The sequence below is a fragment of the Neophocaena asiaeorientalis genome, unplaced genomic scaffold (genome assembly GCF_003031525.2).
Source record: "Neophocaena asiaeorientalis asiaeorientalis breed wild unplaced genomic scaffold, Neophocaena_asiaeorientalis_V1.1 scaffold648, whole genome shotgun sequence".
Lineage (NCBI taxonomy): Eukaryota > Metazoa > Chordata > Mammalia > Artiodactyla > Phocoenidae > Neophocaena > Neophocaena asiaeorientalis.
Window position 1 is genome coordinate 2,735,483 of NW_020172781.1, and position 18,949 is coordinate 2,754,431.

General features: G+C 39.0%; 1 protein-coding gene and 1 pseudogene across 1 annotated transcript in view; both read left to right on the forward strand.

The window, feature by feature from the left end:
• Nucleotides 1-18,949, forward strand: part of HECTD4 (HECT domain E3 ubiquitin protein ligase 4) — a 185,576-nt gene that overhangs the window by 75,575 nt on the left and 91,052 nt on the right. The window contains exons 10-20 of the mRNA XM_024741407.1: nt 3,647-3,760; nt 4,499-4,639; nt 8,863-9,095; nt 9,505-9,650; nt 10,471-10,541; nt 11,445-11,550; nt 12,146-12,266; nt 12,954-13,082; nt 15,081-15,205; nt 17,001-17,154; nt 17,614-17,714. Coding sequence (XP_024597175.1) covers nt 3,647-3,760; nt 4,499-4,639; nt 8,863-9,095; nt 9,505-9,650; nt 10,471-10,541; nt 11,445-11,550; nt 12,146-12,266; nt 12,954-13,082; nt 15,081-15,205; nt 17,001-17,154; nt 17,614-17,714 — 1,441 coding nt within the window. The remainder of the gene's footprint in view (nt 1-3,646; nt 3,761-4,498; nt 4,640-8,862; nt 9,096-9,504; nt 9,651-10,470; nt 10,542-11,444; nt 11,551-12,145; nt 12,267-12,953; nt 13,083-15,080; nt 15,206-17,000; nt 17,155-17,613; nt 17,715-18,949) is intronic.
• On the forward strand, nt 1,771-3,046 carry LOC112397278 (60S ribosomal protein L36 pseudogene; annotated as a pseudogene).

Consider the following 18,949-nt stretch of genomic DNA (forward strand, 5'->3'; position numbering starts at 1 on the left):
CCTCCCTATCCCACCCCTCTAGGTGGTCACAAAGCACCGAGCTGATCTCCCTGTGCTATGCGGCTGCTTCCCACTAGCTATCTATTTTACATTTGGTAGTGTATATAAGTCCATGCCTCTCTCTCGCTTTGTCACAGCTTACCCTTCCCCCTCCCCATAATTCCATTGAAGGATTATATTTCGCATTTAGATGTTTAAAAAAGCATTTCTTACCCAAACTTTAACCTGCAGATATAAATTTAACCTCAACAGCTTAAATAAAACCATTTATCTAGTATCAACTTAACTTTTAGGCCATTTCAAGTAGTGCACGTGTTTGGGATTTAGATACTTATAACAACTCCAAAACTCTTTTGTCTTTACTTTTTAAAAATTTATTTAAATATTTATTTTCTTTATTTGGTTGCACCAGGTCTTGGTTGCAGCAGGCGTGCTCCTTAGTTGCAGCTTGCAGGCTCCTTAGTTGCTGCTGGCTGGCTCCTTAGTTGCGGCCAGCAGGACCCTTAGTTGCAGCCAGTGGGCTCCTTAGTTGCGGCTCGCTGGCTTCTTAGTTGCGGCACGTAGGGTCCTTAGTTGCAGCAGGCGGGCTCCTTAGTTGTGGCTCGCAGGCTTCTTAGTTGCAGCTCGTCAGCTCCTTAGTTGTGGCATGCGAATTCTTAGTTGCGACATGCATACAGCATCTAGTTCCCTGACCAGGGATCGAACCTGGGCCCCCTGCATTGGGAGCGCAGAGTCTTAACCACTGCGCCACCAGGGAAGTCTTCTTTTTTGCTTTTAGAATCAAATGGGTTAGACTTTTTCTCAACAGCCTGTTTTCTCTAACATGTGACCAGGATGCCTCCTTTAGCCCTCGGGTAAATGATGTAAATTTACTACTCACTTCAAAAACAAAAAACAGCTTTATTGAGTTATAACTTACATACCATAAAATTTACCCCTTTAAAGTATACAGTTCAGTGGTTTTTAATATATTCAGAGTTGTCAAGCCATCACCACAATCTAATTCTAGAACATTTCCATCACTCTAAAAAGATACCCCATACCCATTAGCAGTCAGTCCCTTTATCCCCCCCTTTCCCCAGCCCCTGGCATCCACCAATCTACTTTCTGACTCTATGGATTTACCTATTCTGGACTTTTCAAATATATGGCATTATACAATATATGTGCTTTTGTGACTGGCTTTTTTTTTTTTTTTTAAGCGTAATGTTTCCAAGGTTCACCCATGTTGTAGCACAAATCATTACTTCATTTCTTTTTATGGCCAAATCATACTTGATTGTATGAATATAATCCATTGACATTTGAGTTGTTTCTGCTTTTTGACTGTTTTGAATAATGCTGCTATGAACATTCATGTACAAGTTTTTGCGTAGACATGTTGTCATTTCTCTTGGGTATATGTGTAGGAGTAGAATTCTGGGTCATGTGGTACCTGTATGTTTAAGCTTCGGAGGGACTGCTAAACTGTTTTCCAGAACGGCTGTACCATTTTAGAGTCTCATTAGCAATGGCTCCAATTTTTCCACATCCTCTCTGACATTTGTTATTTTTCTTTTTTTTTCTTAATAGCTGTACTCCATAGTGGGTATGAAGTGGTATCTCATTGTGGTGTTGATTTGCATTTCCCTAACAACTAATGATGTTGAACATCTTTTCTTGTGCTGATTGGCCATTTGTATATGTTCTTTGGAGAAATATCTATTCAAATCCTTTGTCCATTTTAAAATTGGGTTATTTGTCTTTTTATTGACCATTAATCATCTGAAACTCTTTTTTAGTCTTTTTGGCATGGTTTTTTCCACTCACCTGAGATTAGCCCCATTTGATTAAAACAAGCCTTCACGGTGCCATTTTTTTCATGAGGATATAGCTTACCCAGTGATTCTATTTTAGACCAACAAATAAATAAATGTTTAAATTTCTTCTATGTCCTGTTCCACATTGATCACTGTGGTGGCTACTCAGTGAGTGGGAAAAGTGGTGCTTGCCTTGAGGAGCTCATAGGCTGGTTGGGAGATATGATGCAGGTGTGTGAAACAACTAGAAAATGATATACAATGCTGTATCACTGCCTGAACCATGGGGAGCAGATGTAAGTGCTGCAGAATCAGAGGAAGAAAGGGTCATTGTTGAGTGGGGTAGAGGGGAGAGACTTCATGAAGTTTTGAGTTTAAGTCATGAAAAATGGCTATTATTCATATAAGTGGCCACGTAGGGGAAAGGCATATGCATGGTAAATACAATGAAAAAGAGATTTGGAGAAGACCATTTTGTTGGTGTGCAGGACAGAACAATAGAAAAGAAACAAAGGGTACAGTTTAGATTATAGCTCAAGTCAGGCGTGATGAGAATCTGGATTACTAGGGTGATGGGAATAAGAAAAAGGAACTTGAGAGACAGTGCTAGAATTTTCTGTTGGAAAGTGGGGAAGAAAGTTATATCAATAATAGCAGCTAGGCCCTTCTGCCATGGCAGCCATTGAAGAGCAGCCGCCATGGCTTCTTGCTGCCCCATGGCCGTGGGCCTCAACAAGGGCCACCAGGTGACCAAGAACATGAGCAAGCTGAGGCACAGCCCTGCAAGATGTGATCCAAAAGGTGTGTGGCTTTGCCCCTTAGGAGCTGCATGCCATGGAGTGGCATGCCAGGGTCTCCAAGAACAAGCAGGCCCTCAAGTTCATCCAGAAAAGGGTGGGGACATACATCTGTGCCAAGAGGAAGCAAGAGGAGCTGAGGAGTGTCCTGGCCGCCATGAGGAAAGCAGCAGCCATGATAAAACCTTCTCAGGAAAAAAAAAAAAAACAGATCCTTGTTATATTTAAACTCATTTAATCTTCACAATAACTGTATAAAGTAGGTAACTTTTATTATCTCCACTTTACACATGGGGAAACTGAGAGGTTCAGTAAATTTCCCAGGGTCACACAGAAGTGGTAGAGCTGGAATTCAGATTCAGAATCCTAAAGCTCATGCTTGTCATCACTACACTTCCCTGTGTTAAGGGAAAAGGCTGAAGTGTTTCCAAGTTTTAGAGACAGGGCTTGGAAGGATAGCAACTAAACATCCACTAACCTGTTTTGAGCACCAAATATATGTAAATATTGTAAATATTTCTTGTAAATATTGTTACCTTGTGATGTTAATAATCATAACCCCGTTTGCAATTACCCTTTTGACAATCTATCTTGAAAAAAACCTGTATGTAAAAGTTGCCATTTTAAAAACACTTTCAAAAATATGGTTCACCGTATTGGAAAAGGCTTTATGACAGTTTTCTTTTTGTGGTCTTAATGTGTGTCTTTTGTCTCCTCATTGTTACCACTGATAGACAACCAAAAAAGATGTGATTTTTTTTTTTTTCTTGCGGGCCTCTCACCGCTGTGGCCTCTCCCGTTGTGGAACAGCAGGCTCCGGACGCGCAGGCCCAGCAGCCATGGCCCACAGGCGCAGCCGCTCCGCGGCACGTGGGATCCTCCCGGACCGGGGCACGAACCCACGTCCCCTGCATCTGCAGGTGGACTCCCAACCACTGCGCCACCAGGGAAGCCCAAGATGTGATTTTTATAAAGTCTTGTTAAGAGGCTAAAGTTTAAGCTAACCATCATCTTAAGGCTTATTAAACAGCTTAATATTTGTTTCTGAAGTCCTAGCTTCTAGCTTGGTGTATAATATTTCGGATGGTCAGTTCACAAGTCGTGCCGATCTCATAGATGCTGCTGGAAGCTCATTGGGGCGTGGTGCTCTTGTACCAGGATTGGGTAAGAAATAAATGCCCACATTTATTTTCCTTGGAAAATTCAAAATTTAAGCAATTTCTCTTAAAAACTCTTGCTAATTCTCTATGGTATTCTAGTTTCCTTGAAAGAATTTTTTTATGCTACTCTTTAATTGTGAGGATTAGTATAAGAAATTGTCATATGTGAAATTCCTCTGCATAAATTACTATTGAAGATACTGTCCATTAGGTTGTGTAATGTTGTCTATAACAAATTCTTCTTAAAGTTTATGCCATTAAAAAGGTTTATTTCCCTTGAGGGATTAGTATACTTCTTATTGTTAGAAAATGAGCATTATGTTAGCGCATTGGATTTTCTCTTTGCCTTGGCACCTAGGGAGCTCATATCTAAGTTTTGGGCTCAGTTACTAAGGCTTTTACTGTGTGTTAATGTTAATTAGCCCTGTTGTACCTGGGTTTTACTGTAAGCCACTTAAATCCTTTTTGGAATTAAAAAGGTCACATGTAAGTCAGTTACTAAAAACTTTCTATTCCATGAGGCTTATTCCATTCTCACATATGAGTTAAGCCGAGTAGACATTGAATCCTGCCTTCCTACTGAGCCCCAATCTAATGCTTTGCCAGCATTGGGGGGATGTGGGATGTGGCTTGCCAGCACTGGGGAGAATCCTTGCCCTTTCATTCTTTAGCACTGCTTATGAGAAGTATGTATCAAGCAGTCAATGGTATGATAGTTGAATAAAGGATGTTCTTTTTGCAGGTGCCTGTTACGATACAGTGAACAACATGCTATGGACATGCTCGAATGACTATATCGATCAATGGTGTAATCCTGGGAATCAGGCCTTCCATTACGTCTGTCAGAGACTTGGAGTCAGCCATATCATCACTGAGCCCAAAGGTAAGGTGCACTCATAGTCCTACAGGAAGAGATTTTTCCCCCATGAAATAGGAGAGAGTACAGCAGCATTAGTAAGTGGCAACATAGCCCAAGCAGCAAAATGTGTCAACAGCCTTCCCTCTTTGAATTTAGAAACCTAGAATTCTTATTATCTGATGGGTTTATGAGTAAGTAAATAAGTGTGTAAATAAATAGAGCTTTTGAGGTGGTCCACAGACTTTTTTAAAGGAAAATTGTTATGTCCCTTCTGAAATTGTCAGAACTTTGGGACAGAAGTTCGTTCTTTATTTGTACTTGGTGTGGGATTATATATGCTGTTATAATGTTTTGCATTAATAACAACTTACTTATACACAGACTTACAATTTTGATAGACTATCTGGTAAAGGACCTTTATATTTCTTAATATTAAGATTCTTAATATAAGTTAATATTAACGTAAAATCTTTTGACTTCAAAGTCAACTATAGTGGTATATATGGTGTAGTGAGTAGCTCAGCAAATCCTCTCCTGATAAAGCAATGATAAAATGGACTGAATTACCAAAAATAACTATTTCTATAAAATTAAAATGCCAACTAAAAAAAAATTAACTATTTCTAGGCTCTGGAAGTTGACCAAAGGCATATACCAAATTGAGATACGGTATTCATAAAAAAAAAAACCCCACTGAACTTTGGCTAAGAACAGTAGAAGTCTGTGATGTTCTTAGCTGCGGACACTCCTGTCCCCTACCTTAAGCTCGGTCAGTGCAGTAATTCCATCAGGGTGGGGCAGATCATGGAAGCCAGCAGCTTGGCTGCTAGAAGGGGCTGACTGATTTGGAGCAGAGCATGGAAAAAAACTCACACACAGCAGCAATGTCAGTAACAGTAGTGGTCTTGGTGGCAAACAAACAGCGACAACCAGTGGCTTAGCTAGCCTGAGGTTGTGGTCCTGGTTAGGGCAAGCATCGAACCAGCAAACTAGCCAGAAATTTACTAGTGAGATGTGGGTAGTGAGAAAGCTACAAAGGGCCTTCGTAAGCTCCCCAAACATCTGCAGAGAAGATGCCAGAGAAGGCCCAAGTTGTTCACAGAAGCCTGGCTGAAAATGAGCCTGCATACACATGCAGAGATTTGAGAGGGCCCACAGAAGGTGAAAAGCACAGAATAGTTTAAAACTGCCTAAACTTTGATGTGCTTCCCCCAGAAAACGTGGCCTCCATCCAGGGTGGAAGTATTACTGGCTCAGGGTGTTTGAGCACAACCTCTGACTCAGACGAGGTAACCACTAGGAAGGCAGGCTTAAAAATAAAAATGACAATAATAAAAATAAACAAATGAAAGTAAAAACGAAAATAGAAATAAGAATTTAAGAAAACAAAGTGAGCGGAGGAGAAATCAGTAGCTAAACACTGCAGGCAAAACTCAGATATTAGACTTAGCAGATGAAGACTCCAAAGCAGCCTTTAGAAGTAAATTCAAAGAACTAAAGGAAACCATGTTTAAAAGATTAAAGAAAAGTATGATGACCATGAATAAACAGAGAATTTCAACACAGAATTTATTTAAAAAAAAAACAAAAAAAAAGACAAAAGAACCAGTTGGAAATTCTGGATTTGAAAAGTTCAATGACTGAAGAGAAAAAAATCACTGGAGTAGCTCTATAGCAGATTTGAGATGGTGGGAGAAATAATCAGCAAACTTGGATATAGATGGATAGAGTTATCCTATCTGAAGAATAGAAGAAGACACTTTTAAGGAATACCAGTCAGATATTTTGTAGAATTTCCCTCAGTTTGGGGTCATCTGTTGTTTCGTCCTTTAAAACTGAGGTTATAGATTTGGGGGAAGAACACCACAGAGGTGAAGTGCTTTTCTCATTACATCATATCACAGGGTACATGATAGCAGCATGACTTATTACTAGTGATATTAAAATTGATCACTTGGTTTAAATGCCAGCTTTCTTCACTGCAGAGTGAAGAAAGCTTCTTCCCCTTCCATATTCAATTTGTTAGAAGCAAGACATTAAGCCCACACTCATGGGAAGGGGAATTAAGCTTCACCTCCTGGAAGGAAAAGCATCAGAGACATATGTTAATTACCACAGTAATTAATATTTTGGAGGAGGTGATACTTTGAGACTTTGGAATTATCTATTAGATTTTCTGTTTCTTCTTGTGTTTGTCTTGGTAGTTGTGTCTTTCTAGAAATTTGTGCATTTTATCTAAGTTTTCTATTTTTTCCTTTTTTTTTTTTTTTTTTTTTTTTTTGTACCCGTTGCCGAGCACAGGCTCCAGACGGGCAGGCTCAGCGGCCATGGCTCATGGGCCCAGCCGCTCCGCGGCATGTGGGATCTTCCCGGACTGGGGCACAAAACTGTGTCCCCTGCATCAGCAGGTGGACTCTCAACCACTGCACCACCAGGGAAGCCCTAAGTTTTCTTATTTGTTGGCATAAAGTTGCTCCTAGTATTATAATTAGTTTAATTTTTATAGGATCAGTAATAATTTCTCTGCTTTCACTCTTGATTTTGGTATTTGTATAAATTTAATAAAAAACATTGTTTTGTGCACTTAGAATGGGTGAACTTCATGGTATGTGTAAATTGTATCTTGTAAAACAGCAAAAAAGAAGAAATTTATATATTGTGACTCCCTAATTATTATCTCCAAGCCTCTTGCCTCAACTCCAGTCTATGTATTCGTCTCTACTTGGATATCTAACATCTTCAACTTAACATGTCAAAAACAAACTCCCTGTATCTCCCCCCTACAAATCTACACCTACCGAGTCCTCCATATTCCAGTATATGGATCACTATTCTTTCATATGCTCAGACCAAAAAATTAAGTTACCTTTGACTTTCTTTCTCTAATACCCCACATCCAAATGGACATCAGCAAATCCTGTCAGCTCCCATCTTCAAGATGTATTCCAAGTCTAACCATTTCCCTCTATCTCTGCTGCTACAACTCTAGTCTAGGCCATCATCTTCACCCAGATTATCATAGTAGCCCCCTCACTGGTCTTCCTATTTCCCCTGCAGTCGCCCTCCTCCACCCTGCTTAGGCTTACCTCCACACGGCAGCCAGAGTCTTTTACAATGTACATAGTCAGATCTGTCACTCTTCTGCTCAGACACCTCCACTGGCTTCCCATCTAACTCAGAATGAAATTTAAAGACCTCAGTTATTTGGGTAGATTCCCAAAGCTACCTTTCAAAAAGTGTTTGGTGAAGACGAACAATACGAGCCTGAATTCTGTTGTTGTGAGATCAAGGACTCATAAAGGCACAGAAGAGAGGGGGACCCAGCCAGGCCTTAGGGTTAACATGCAATTGAAAAGTTTAGTTTTGGCAGGGTTTACCTTCTGATAGGTTTTCCTTGAGTCCTTTCCTCATAGGTCACGGTGCCCACAATCCTTTTGCAGCTCTAAGGTCACCCCACCCAAGCCTGACTCTCCAAGGTTACCTACTTTCTTGTTTCTTTTATGCAGTTCATTTCAGCTGGTTTAAGGAAAAAAGCAATCTTTTTTTCCTGTACTTTGCCTGTTTAGATTATTTTCACCTCCATTCCCTGAATGTCTATAACTATGATGAGGCATTCATTATTATATAAGAGGATGCTGGTCAGTTCTCTTTAACCAAGGTTGAACTGATGTCTGTCTAGGCTGTGGTAACTAAATGAGATCAGACTGTGTAAAATATTTGAGGTACCATGGGAGGAGATATTTCTCAGCTGGAGAGGGTGGTGGGTGTTACCAGAGAGGAGGCATAGAAGATGAAGAGATTTTTCTAGAATAGTTACCACCATGGGATCTGAGCTGAGATGGCTTGAATTCAAATTCCAGCTCTACCACTTAGTAGCTGTGTGACCTAGGGCGAGTTACTGAACCTCTCTAATTCTTGAGTCACTCCTCTACAAAACAGGGCTAAAATAGTCTAAGTTGATAATGATATTGTAAGGTAAAGCATGTAAAGCATTCAGCCCATTGTCTAGCATATAGAAAGGACTCAAGAAGTGGTAGCTACTTATGCCCTTTAAAAAAATGGAAATTCCCAGGTGTTTTCACCCCAGCATTCTGTGGCAGGGAAAAGGGTTCTCCAGCAGTAGTGGGAGAGATTGAAGGCAAGATAGTCTCTTCTGGTGTGCGTGCACCTTTTGCAAGTCAGAGGTATGTTCCTTGGTGGCCACCCAGAGATGTCTTTCCTCACTGACTTTCCTTTTCATCTTCTAGAAGAGGCTATAACCACGAATGAGGTTATAAACCAATTATTGCACCATGTTGGTGCGATGTGCATACACCAACTCAATCTTCTTGCTACCAACCCCAATCTTCCAATCACAAGTGTCTTGGGCAAGCAGCATCCAATTGAAGCACACCATCTTAGCAGTATTTGTGACATTATGGAGAAGGCCATGGTTAATGGAGACACCTGTATCATACGCTGCATTCTCGTTGTCTTTCAGGTAAATACACTGTTTTGAGATAAATAAAATAGAGAAAAAGAAACACAAACCTTGGCTTCAGTCAGCTAATTTCTACCAGAAGAAAAATGTAATAACATTCCTGTTTTGCATCTTACCACATTCTAATCCTGTAATTAGAATTATCATCATATTCATAGCACTGCAGTTAATGGAGTATTGCTATATGTACTGATATATACTCATTGCAAGTAATATATGTAAAACATTTACTATAATTATACCATTACGCAGTAAAAGCGATTGTGGTTAAAAATCCACCTGGGTATTCATTCATAAGAATAACTAGCGTGAAAAAAAAAAAGAATAACTAGCGTGTTCTTTTTTCATAGGGATAATTTTATCCCCAGTAGAATTAGCATTTTCAGATATACCCCTTATGTTTCTGTAGGTGGTGTTTAAATTTTTCTTCAGCCCACAAACTGAAAGGAATCGAGACATCATTCGACGGTCGGGGTTGCTTCTTTGGCAGTTGTTGATGGCACCAAAAGATCAAATTTGCCCTGAAATTCAGAAGGAAGTCTGCCTTGCCATCAGGTAATCAGCACCCGATTTTCTCAGTGCTCTCTGCAGAGGGCTTCTCCTGCACTACATTGTAACTTTCCCTTCAGACTGGTTGCCTGGATGTCTCTTACCCCATCCCACAGTCAGGACCTCACGTGTAGAGGATAATCTAACTGGAGAGAAGTTTGTGGCCCCACTCCCAGAGGACTCAGGCTGTCCATGTACATACACTCCTCATCTCACTTTCGGATCTTAAAACAAGACCAGAAAAAAATCCCTTTAAATAGATATTTTGGTGGTTTGCAACTGGATGTTCTTCTCATTTGGGTCAAAGTGTGGCAAGGTGGTTAAGAAACAGGCTTTGGCAGCAGATAGACCTGGATTCTAGTCTTTGCTCTGCCACTGACTTCCCAAATGATTTTTTGGCACATTCTGCATACAGCTAGTTTGACTACATTGACTTTTTTTTTTTTAATTTTATTGGGGTATAGTTGCTTTACAGTGTTGTGTTAGTTTCTGCTGTACAGCAAAGTGAATCAGCTATACGTATACATATCTCCCCTCTTTTTTGGATTTCCATACATTGACTTTTTATAGCTCAATTCTCTTTAACCAGTTCTGCATCTAGCCTCAGATAAGTTATCATTTTGGTAATTCACAAGTATGAGAAGGAGAGGGATACTGTTTATCAGGGAGGTCATTGGACTACATCACAACAGTGAATTTAGTTTCAGTTGCTTTCTTAGTGGTGAAACTGTACTCAAGCTGGCATCTTTTAATAGAAATTTAAATATTTAGAATTTGGATTTTCTAGAACGTGTTTAAAAGCTTTTCGACTTTTCTGTCATTTCAGCTCTGGTTTAAATATCTTGTACCCAGGTGAAACTGAAATCAATAACTTACTTAAGCTGGTCTTAACAGAAGGTGAGAATTATCCTTTAATTACCCTTGAAAAAACAACCTTTTTTGTCCCTAAAGAAATGACTGAATTTTATTTTATTTTTCTTCATATCTGTTAGTCAACGTTATTTTATAAACTTCCCTCTTAGGAGTGCTTTTGCTGCATCGCATAAGTTTTGGGTCGTCATGTTTTTGTTGTCATTTGTTTCTATGTATTTTTTGATTTCCTCCTTGATTTCTTCAGTGATCTCTTGCTTATTTAATAGCAGATTGTTTAGCCTCGTGTGTTTGTGTTTTCTACAGTTTTTTTCCTGTAATTGATTTCTAATCTCACAGTGTTGTGGCTGGAAAAAATGCTTGATATGATTTCAGTGTTCTTAAATTTACCGAGGCTTGATCTCAGTGTTATTTTTAAAATGCACATATGCCAACACTTAAACTAGATGGAAAGCAGAAACCATGTTCTATGTATTGTCAAGTTTTATAAACCTCTTTCTATCCCCACTGTGTAGCATAATGTACCTCACTGTAGATGTTTAATGAACATTAAAGATAATGATTTCTTGGGATTTCTAAGCCAGTTTTTTCCCCACACATTAAAATCCAACTTTTAAAGTTAGACTCAATGACAATGACAAAATTCACCATGTTAAAGACACCCTGCATTTATAAGCAATATTAGTTTGAGGAATTAGAAATCACACTTCCTGAAATGTCAAGACAGTAACTACACTTAAATCAGGATGTACTGGTTAAAGAAAGTCTGACTGGTTGTGATACAGTTTTTGCTGCTGTTGTTTGTGTAAGTACATATGCCTGGTGCCCCTAGATTGTCGACAGCCTGCTCATTTAAAAACTTTTTTAAAATAACATCAGTTTTCTAAGTGTAATTATCAAGGTAGTTTATGGAGCTTTGTTCTGTGTTAGGAGAGAGAAATAGCGGCCTCTCCCAGCTGCGGGATGTGATCCTAACCAATTTAGCTGAACAGCTTCAAAACAACCGATTTGGCAGCGAGGAGGATGATCATTACAGGTGATGTGATGCTGTGTTATTCACTGCTAGCCTTTTCTATGTGTTTTTCTCAGTAATTAATTTACAGTTGAATGTGTTTGATCAACTTTAGTCTCCTGTAATATCCTATATGATAATTGGCGTGTTAAGTCTAAAGTGTGGATCAGTTGAAAGGTAATAAATCCCACAGTTGCCCTAAGAAATGATAATAGCACATTTCAGTTTAATGAGTATAACAACTTGAGCCTGGAAGAAGGGTACTTAGCAGAAATAACAGGTGGAGCTTATTTAAGAAATCTTGGTGGAGGGTGTCATCAAACTGCTGGTCTGTGAGAGAGGGTGAAGGTGTGGTTCGAGCTGGTGAGGGGAAGAAGGTGTGTCTCTCAAGTTATTTATAAAATACTTGAACTAGGTGCTTAAGTACCATTGTGTTTCCATAAATTTGATTCAGATAATATACCTAGTTGTTAGAATCATCACTGAGTAAGATGGTTTACTTAGAGACCCAGTGAATTTTGTATCTTCTATTTGTCATCTTGTACCCATTGTATAAATTTTATCCTTTTATTATTAAACCATTATTATCTTATTGTTACATTTTTCCTGCATTTTAAAGACTAAATGACGAACTTTTACACTACATTCTGAAGATTGTTGTACGAGAATCCTGTATCTTAATCACCAAGTGCCAAACTGTCTCTAAAGATGATTTTCAAAAACTCCTTTCAACTGTGCCTGTAAGTAAAAATGTGTTTAATGAAAGCAAAATTATATCAAGTTTCCCTGTTTTCATTTTACTGTATTGAAGTGTGTGTGTACACACATACTTTGCAAGGACAGACTTAATTGATGAAAGTCAATGAATGACTGTGCTTGTCTTAGAAATGTAGAAATAGACAAATCCACTTCAAGTACTTTCTCAAAAGACTTTATTCCTCCTGCTTAAATGTCTTGATGCAATAAATTGTTAGACTGAATTTGGATGTTTTCATTGTGTTTAAAATACTGGGTGGGGATTTCCCTTCTATTAATTTTTAATTTAGCATTGTTTTCTAAACCATCAGTGTTTTACAGAAACTGATAAGAAATAAAAGATTCTTTTAAGGGTTTGGGTAGAGTCTTCTCTCATGGAGATGCATGTGAGGGGAAGCGTGGGTAGGAAGAATTAATTATTAAGAGGCAAAAATTCAAGTATTGGAGTGATTAGTGAGAAATATGTAGCAGAAGGCAGAAAGTTATGGTAAATGTGTCAAATTATGTATCAAAAGCCATGTGGAAATAAGTCACCTGAGAAACTAACTTGGTCTGTTTTCTGTACTTTCTCTTTTGCTTCCCTTGTCGAAATCTTTAAAAAACATGAGGATTACATGAGCCCTTCTTTCAGTAGGGTTTAGGTCATTTAAACGCCCTTATTTGTATTAAAGGCTGCATCCTCCTGCCTGCGCTATCTGATGGCAGTTCAGAACCACCTTCTCAGTAACACTGTTTTGATTAAACCTGATGAGAATGATGACAGTGACAACTCCTTGCAGGGAGAGACATTGAAGGTACAGGTAAACACCAAGCTTTATTCTAACGATGCTTTCTACCCAGTGTGTAAAGCACAGCTTAAATGGCTAAATTTCTGTGTATTATGACGTCAGATTTCACCATGTGGCTTATATTTTTGTGCGAGGTAATATTAGGTCTCTCATTTCATAGATTTTTATGTCATTGCACAGTGGTTACCATATTTGTGACACTCTCATAATGTGTTATCCACGTGCTCCTGTCAGTCTTTTTGTGCCTTTGTTTATTTTCATCTCTTTTTAAGAACTATAAAATACGGCACTTACAAGTGATCTCATATGCACCTGAAAGTTTTATATATAAATATATATATATATCTGTATGTATATGTATATAGATATAGATAAATCAGGGAGCATAACATTTTAAAACAGTTTTGACATTTTGGCTGGTTTATTATGTTCTCTTGATTCAAACAATTTTAAAAGGTGATAATTTTCTCACAATCCTTATGTTGAATAATTTCTGAACCTATAGTTCATTCCATTTTCTGTAATTATTTTTAAGTTAGCTTCTGTGTAAACTCAATAATTTGTTCCCACATGGCAATTTATAGCAATCCACAGATTTTTTTTTTTATAGCCGTGGTTGTTATAATTTTGACAGATGCTTGAGGCTGTTGTTTGCATTGTTCTTCAGAATTTTATCTTTGTGGGAGAATTAGAGAAATCAATAACTCGATTCTTCCTTAAAATGTTGACTAAAACACACTGAAAAATTAACTAAGGAAGCCATAGTTAAAGATAAAAGCCACTATAGTTTGCCCTTTTCTTACCCCTTTTATGCATATATACTATATAAATAAGAGATTTTACATACCTGCTAGTTCATATTTATGGGTTTATCTCATTATGTAATCAATTTTTAAACAGGCAGAAATACCTGAATTAATCATTTAAATTGCTGACACTATTTATTAACTTACCTTGCCTTAGTTTCCTAATCAGTAAAAAGGGGCCATAACATCTCCCTTGTGAGGCTGCAGTGGGGATTAGAGCTGAGGCCTGTGCAGTAGCTGGATGTGCTGCTGCCGGCATGTAGTCAGTAGGTGAAGGCTGATCGGGTTGATTAGTATGACTTAAGCCATGATTTTTCTCATCTAGTCAGTTCAGAATTCCTTTTCTCTTAATGATAAAAATATCTAAATAATACCCCAAAAAGACTCCAGAAAATTCCAACAATGAAAACCAGTGTTTTTTATTTGAAAGGTTAAATGTTATAAGTTCTTAATTAACCCATGGAAGGAAATACTCTTGGTAAAGGCAGAGTAGGCTGGCTTATCTAGGAATTCTGGGAAAAATAAAAGATACAGATTTCACCTAAAGGGTTAGTTTGGTTGTATTTTTTTTTCCCTAATAGAAAATAACCGTAAACTAAACATTTCTATGATCTTAACTAGTGTTTCTTAACACATTATTTAGTATTTGTACTCCCGTGAACTCTCCAATAGTTATTTTTAATGTTTAATAGCCTGTAACTGCCTGCTACTTTAGTTGAATTTTTTAACTTGCCTCTTTTCAAGTGTAATGTTTTAAATCATTAAGTAAAAAGGTCACTTGTACTGTTTCAGAATGTTGTGTTTTTGTCTCATTTTATTCACCGCCTATACATGCGCCTTTTACTGTTCTGTTTTTCTCTTTAGCTATCCTCATACCACCCAAGGCAATCTTCCACCTGGACATTTTCTGGGCTGGCCACCGGGAGCTCTCTTGTGCTGGAGGGGATGGGAGAAATGCCTTTTCTCCTGGGGACTCGGTGTGCTCCCCGTGAAATACTGCGTATTTCTGTCAGCACTCCAGACCTTAGCCTCCCAACTCAAATTGTTACTTGCCATCCTAGCGGAACTTACTGCTTTGGGCTTATTCTGGCCACCTCATTATTTAATTTGGAAATGCATCATTAAATACATCATTTCATGTTGTGATTGTAAGTGTATATTCATCACAAAGCTTAAAAATAATTTTATGATATTTTCTACCTAGGAGCTAAAGGTCAGTATTTTGGCTCTTGCCACCCAAATCCTGACTGGATGTGATGAAGTGTTGGAAATGCTACAGCAGGTCACAACTGCCCTCATAAATAGTGACATAGCTGACCGGGAGCAGAGGTGAGGAAATGGGTTGTGAACTGTGACCTGCTGCCATTCAGGAAGAAGAATTTGCTTATGAAAGGGAAATCTTTTAGAAGAGAACATCAAATGTTCATTGAATATAGAGGGATCTTTGTGAGAACAGATTGAAGTGGCAAGTGTTTCAAAGCTAAACACAGTTGAACTTTCAATTAATGGTGCTTTTAGGTGGGACTGGGCTGACAACCACGATCTAAGGGTAGCAAGGTGTGGTGGACACCATCGTCTCTGTCACTTGGGTCTTCTACCATCAACACTCCCAAATTGGCCTTTCCTTTGATTATCTATTTATTTATTTATTTTTTTTTGCGGTACGCGGGCCTCTCACTGTTGTGGCCTCTCCCGTTGCGGAGCACAGGCTCCGGATGCGCAGGGGTAGCGGCCGTGGCTCAAGGGCCTAGCCACCCCACAGCATGTGGGATCTTCCCGGACCGGGGCACGAACCCGTGTCCCCTGCATCAGCAGGCGGACTCTCAACCACTGCGCCACCAGGGAAGCCCTCCTTTGATTATCTAACTCAGCACTATGTGCACTTAGTTCCCTTATGGTAAGTACTTTAGGGAGGTAGAAGTGACTTAGTGATACAGATAATTAACTGCTAATGCAAAAGATGACACTGACATGATATCTCAAGATTTTACTGTAATTTTATTTCTCCAAATACAGGAGTAATCTATGTATAGGGTAAACTTCTCTTTCCTAGTATTAAAGCTCTTTCTCCATACTCCCCATTAAAATTTCTGCTGTGGTTTGTTGTCAGAGATGAGTTACATCCTGTGTTCGTTGATGATTTCAGTGTTGAGATGCTGATCTGAAACAATCATGCGGTGTGTTTTTCCTCCAGTAACCCTGTCTGTCCCATGTCCCTGTTTCTCGCCTACTCCCAGAGAGTAGGTGGGCAGGTTGGAACTGAGAATAATATAATCCAGAAAGGAGTTGCACTGGGGCTTGTTAGGACATGTAAGGTTCACTGCTGGCACGTGGTGCAGATCTGCCCTGGGGAGGAAGTACAGTCTGAGAGCTGGGGAGATGTGGGGGTTGGTTCCGGTTCCAGCCCCAGTACCCTAAGCAGTTTTAGAAAATTTACATAACACACATGTTTCTTCGGGTGAGTCATATACCTTAATTCTTCTAGCAGAGGATTGGGATATTAAGAGTGTGATTTTAGGTGATCATTTCATAATATACACATATATCAAATCATTAATTGTACACCTTAAATTTATACAGTGATGTCAGTTATATATCAATAAAACCGGGGGGGGGCGTGGAAAGAACGTGATTTTAAAGGCAGATTAAAAATCTGCCTGCCTCTGTCCCCGACATGAACCAGTTTCTCTAGGTCAGAAGTGGGTATCGCTGCTCTGGGCAGCTGAGTCAGTGTTGTAGCCATTCACTGGCTCCTTATCAGAGACTCAGTGCAGCACTGTGACCTGCAGCCCCAGAGGCAAGGAGACTTGGCAGGTGGTAACTAGAGTAGCTGTTTGCATTTTAGAACCCATTTATAAAGTGCTTCGAAGGTGCTGTGAAATGCACCATGTAAACTTTTTGGGGGGCAAAATCACAGGTCGGAGGTGAAATCTATTACTAGATTTCTGTTCTCTCCCTCTCCCTCATGGAAGGAGGGAAATTTGTAGACTGAATTGCTGTAAAGGTAAGTGCTTAGCTAGTTTAAGGAGGTGCAGTTTAAGAGAATTTGTCAGATAAGAATGATAATAGCTTCTTTACATGCTTGGGAACTGCTTAAGCTGTGTGTTTTCTTGAACTTTCGTAGGTTAAAAGGCTTGGAACAAGTTACTAAGGCTACTATGCTCGGTCACCTTCTTCCTGTGTTACTGACCTCCCTGATGCATCCAAATTTACAGACTCTGACCATGGCCGATGCCCTGATGCCTCAGCTAGTGCAGCTGGTACTTTATACCAGTCAGGTATGATCCTAGGCGTGCCAAAGTGAACTGCTCTTCAGGAGCAGGAAATAAAGCAGAATAAAGGTGGAATGAAGAAAAACATTGTGTCCTAAAAAATAAGCTGAAATATTAAAGGAAAACATGTAATTTGTTAGACTGAATTACTTACTGCAATCTTTTAACAAATATTAATTGCCGGTCAGCTGTAAAAATGCTGTCTACGATGCAGCTGAGATCCTTTCATTATATTTAGTCTCCTGAGCCCTTGCTGGATATTGGTAACTAATATAAATGATATATTCCATTCCAATGTTAAATAAAACAGTATTAAGTGGTCTAAGTAGCAAAGCATTTCTTAGTGAAAGAGAGCAGGCTAGGATTGTAAAAAGATGATTTAAGTGAGAATTCTAAGTTTGGCTGTAGTACCATCCCAATAACTGACAAGTAAGCACTTTAGGACATGATGATTTTGTGTTTCAGACGGCTTTGCTGCTCAAAACCCAGTGTCCGGTTTTTGCTGAGGTGGGCTGTTCCCCATGTGGTGCATCAGACCAGAAGGGCAGGCTGTTCCCTGATGAAAGGTAAGGGATGCTGCTTCCTTGCAGGAACCTCTGCCACGTTTTCTTCTGGTGAAAGCCTAGTACTCCTTTTACAACAATGATTTTTCTAACTGGGAAAAGAAGGAGACTTCAGGGGCAAAATTTTACAGATAATTATAGAATTGCTTTGGAGATTATAAGAACAGGTTAGAACAAATTTCCCCACAGATCAAGAGATTAGTTCAAAACTGAAAAGTTCTCATATACAAATAATGGAGATGTTTGACTTTGGCAGACAGTTTGACAGTTTTTTAAAAAGTAAACATACATCTACCATATGACCCAGCTATTCCACTTCTAGGTATGTGCACAAAAGAAAAGAAAGCACAGATTCTTTGTGAAGGTTCATTAACAGCTTTAGTTAGAATAGGCCAAAACAAGAAACAACTCAAATGTCCATCAACAAGTAAAGGGGTAACACACTGTGGTATAGCCATACAATGGAATCCTACTCAGCAATAAAAAGGAATGAACTACTGATATTTTCAACAGCACAGATGAGTCTTAGAATACTTATGCTGAGTGAAAGAAGCCAGAGCCACCTAAGAAGTACAAACTGTATGATTCTATTTATATAAAGCTCTAGAAAATACAAAGTAATTTCTAGTGAAATAAAGCAAAGAAGTGATCACCTGGATTACCAAGAGGATGGAGGAAACTTCACAGGTGTAACACATGGCCAAACTGACCAAATTGTACACTTTAAATATATGCCATTTATTATATGTCAATTACGTCTCACTAAAGCCGTCTTTAAAAACATTGATCAGAAAGGAAGGACTTCAGGTTTCTCTAGAGCAGCGTGCTGTCCAGTTGAGCTTTGTGCGGTGATGAAAATTTGTATCTTTGTTGTTCGATGCTGTTGGCCACGGCCACGTGCTGTTACTGAGCACTTGCTGTGTGGCCAATGTGAACAGGAAACTGAATTTTACACTGTGTTTCATTTAGATTCAACTTAAATGGCCACATTTGACGAAGTAGCCCCCACATTGGATAGTGCAGAGCTGAAAGGGAGTAAGAGAATTCCACAAGAGCTAAGTTTAGGATACAGGAGTTTGTATTCCACAGTCTTGGGCTGTGAAGTCCTTGAGAGTTCAAATACAGCAGAGAAGAGGACCTTTGAAGGCACTTTAGTAAATATTAGAGTAAAAGTAGTCATGCAGTCTCATGGGTTTTTCAACAATTGACATTTAGATATAAACAAAGGAAACTTTACA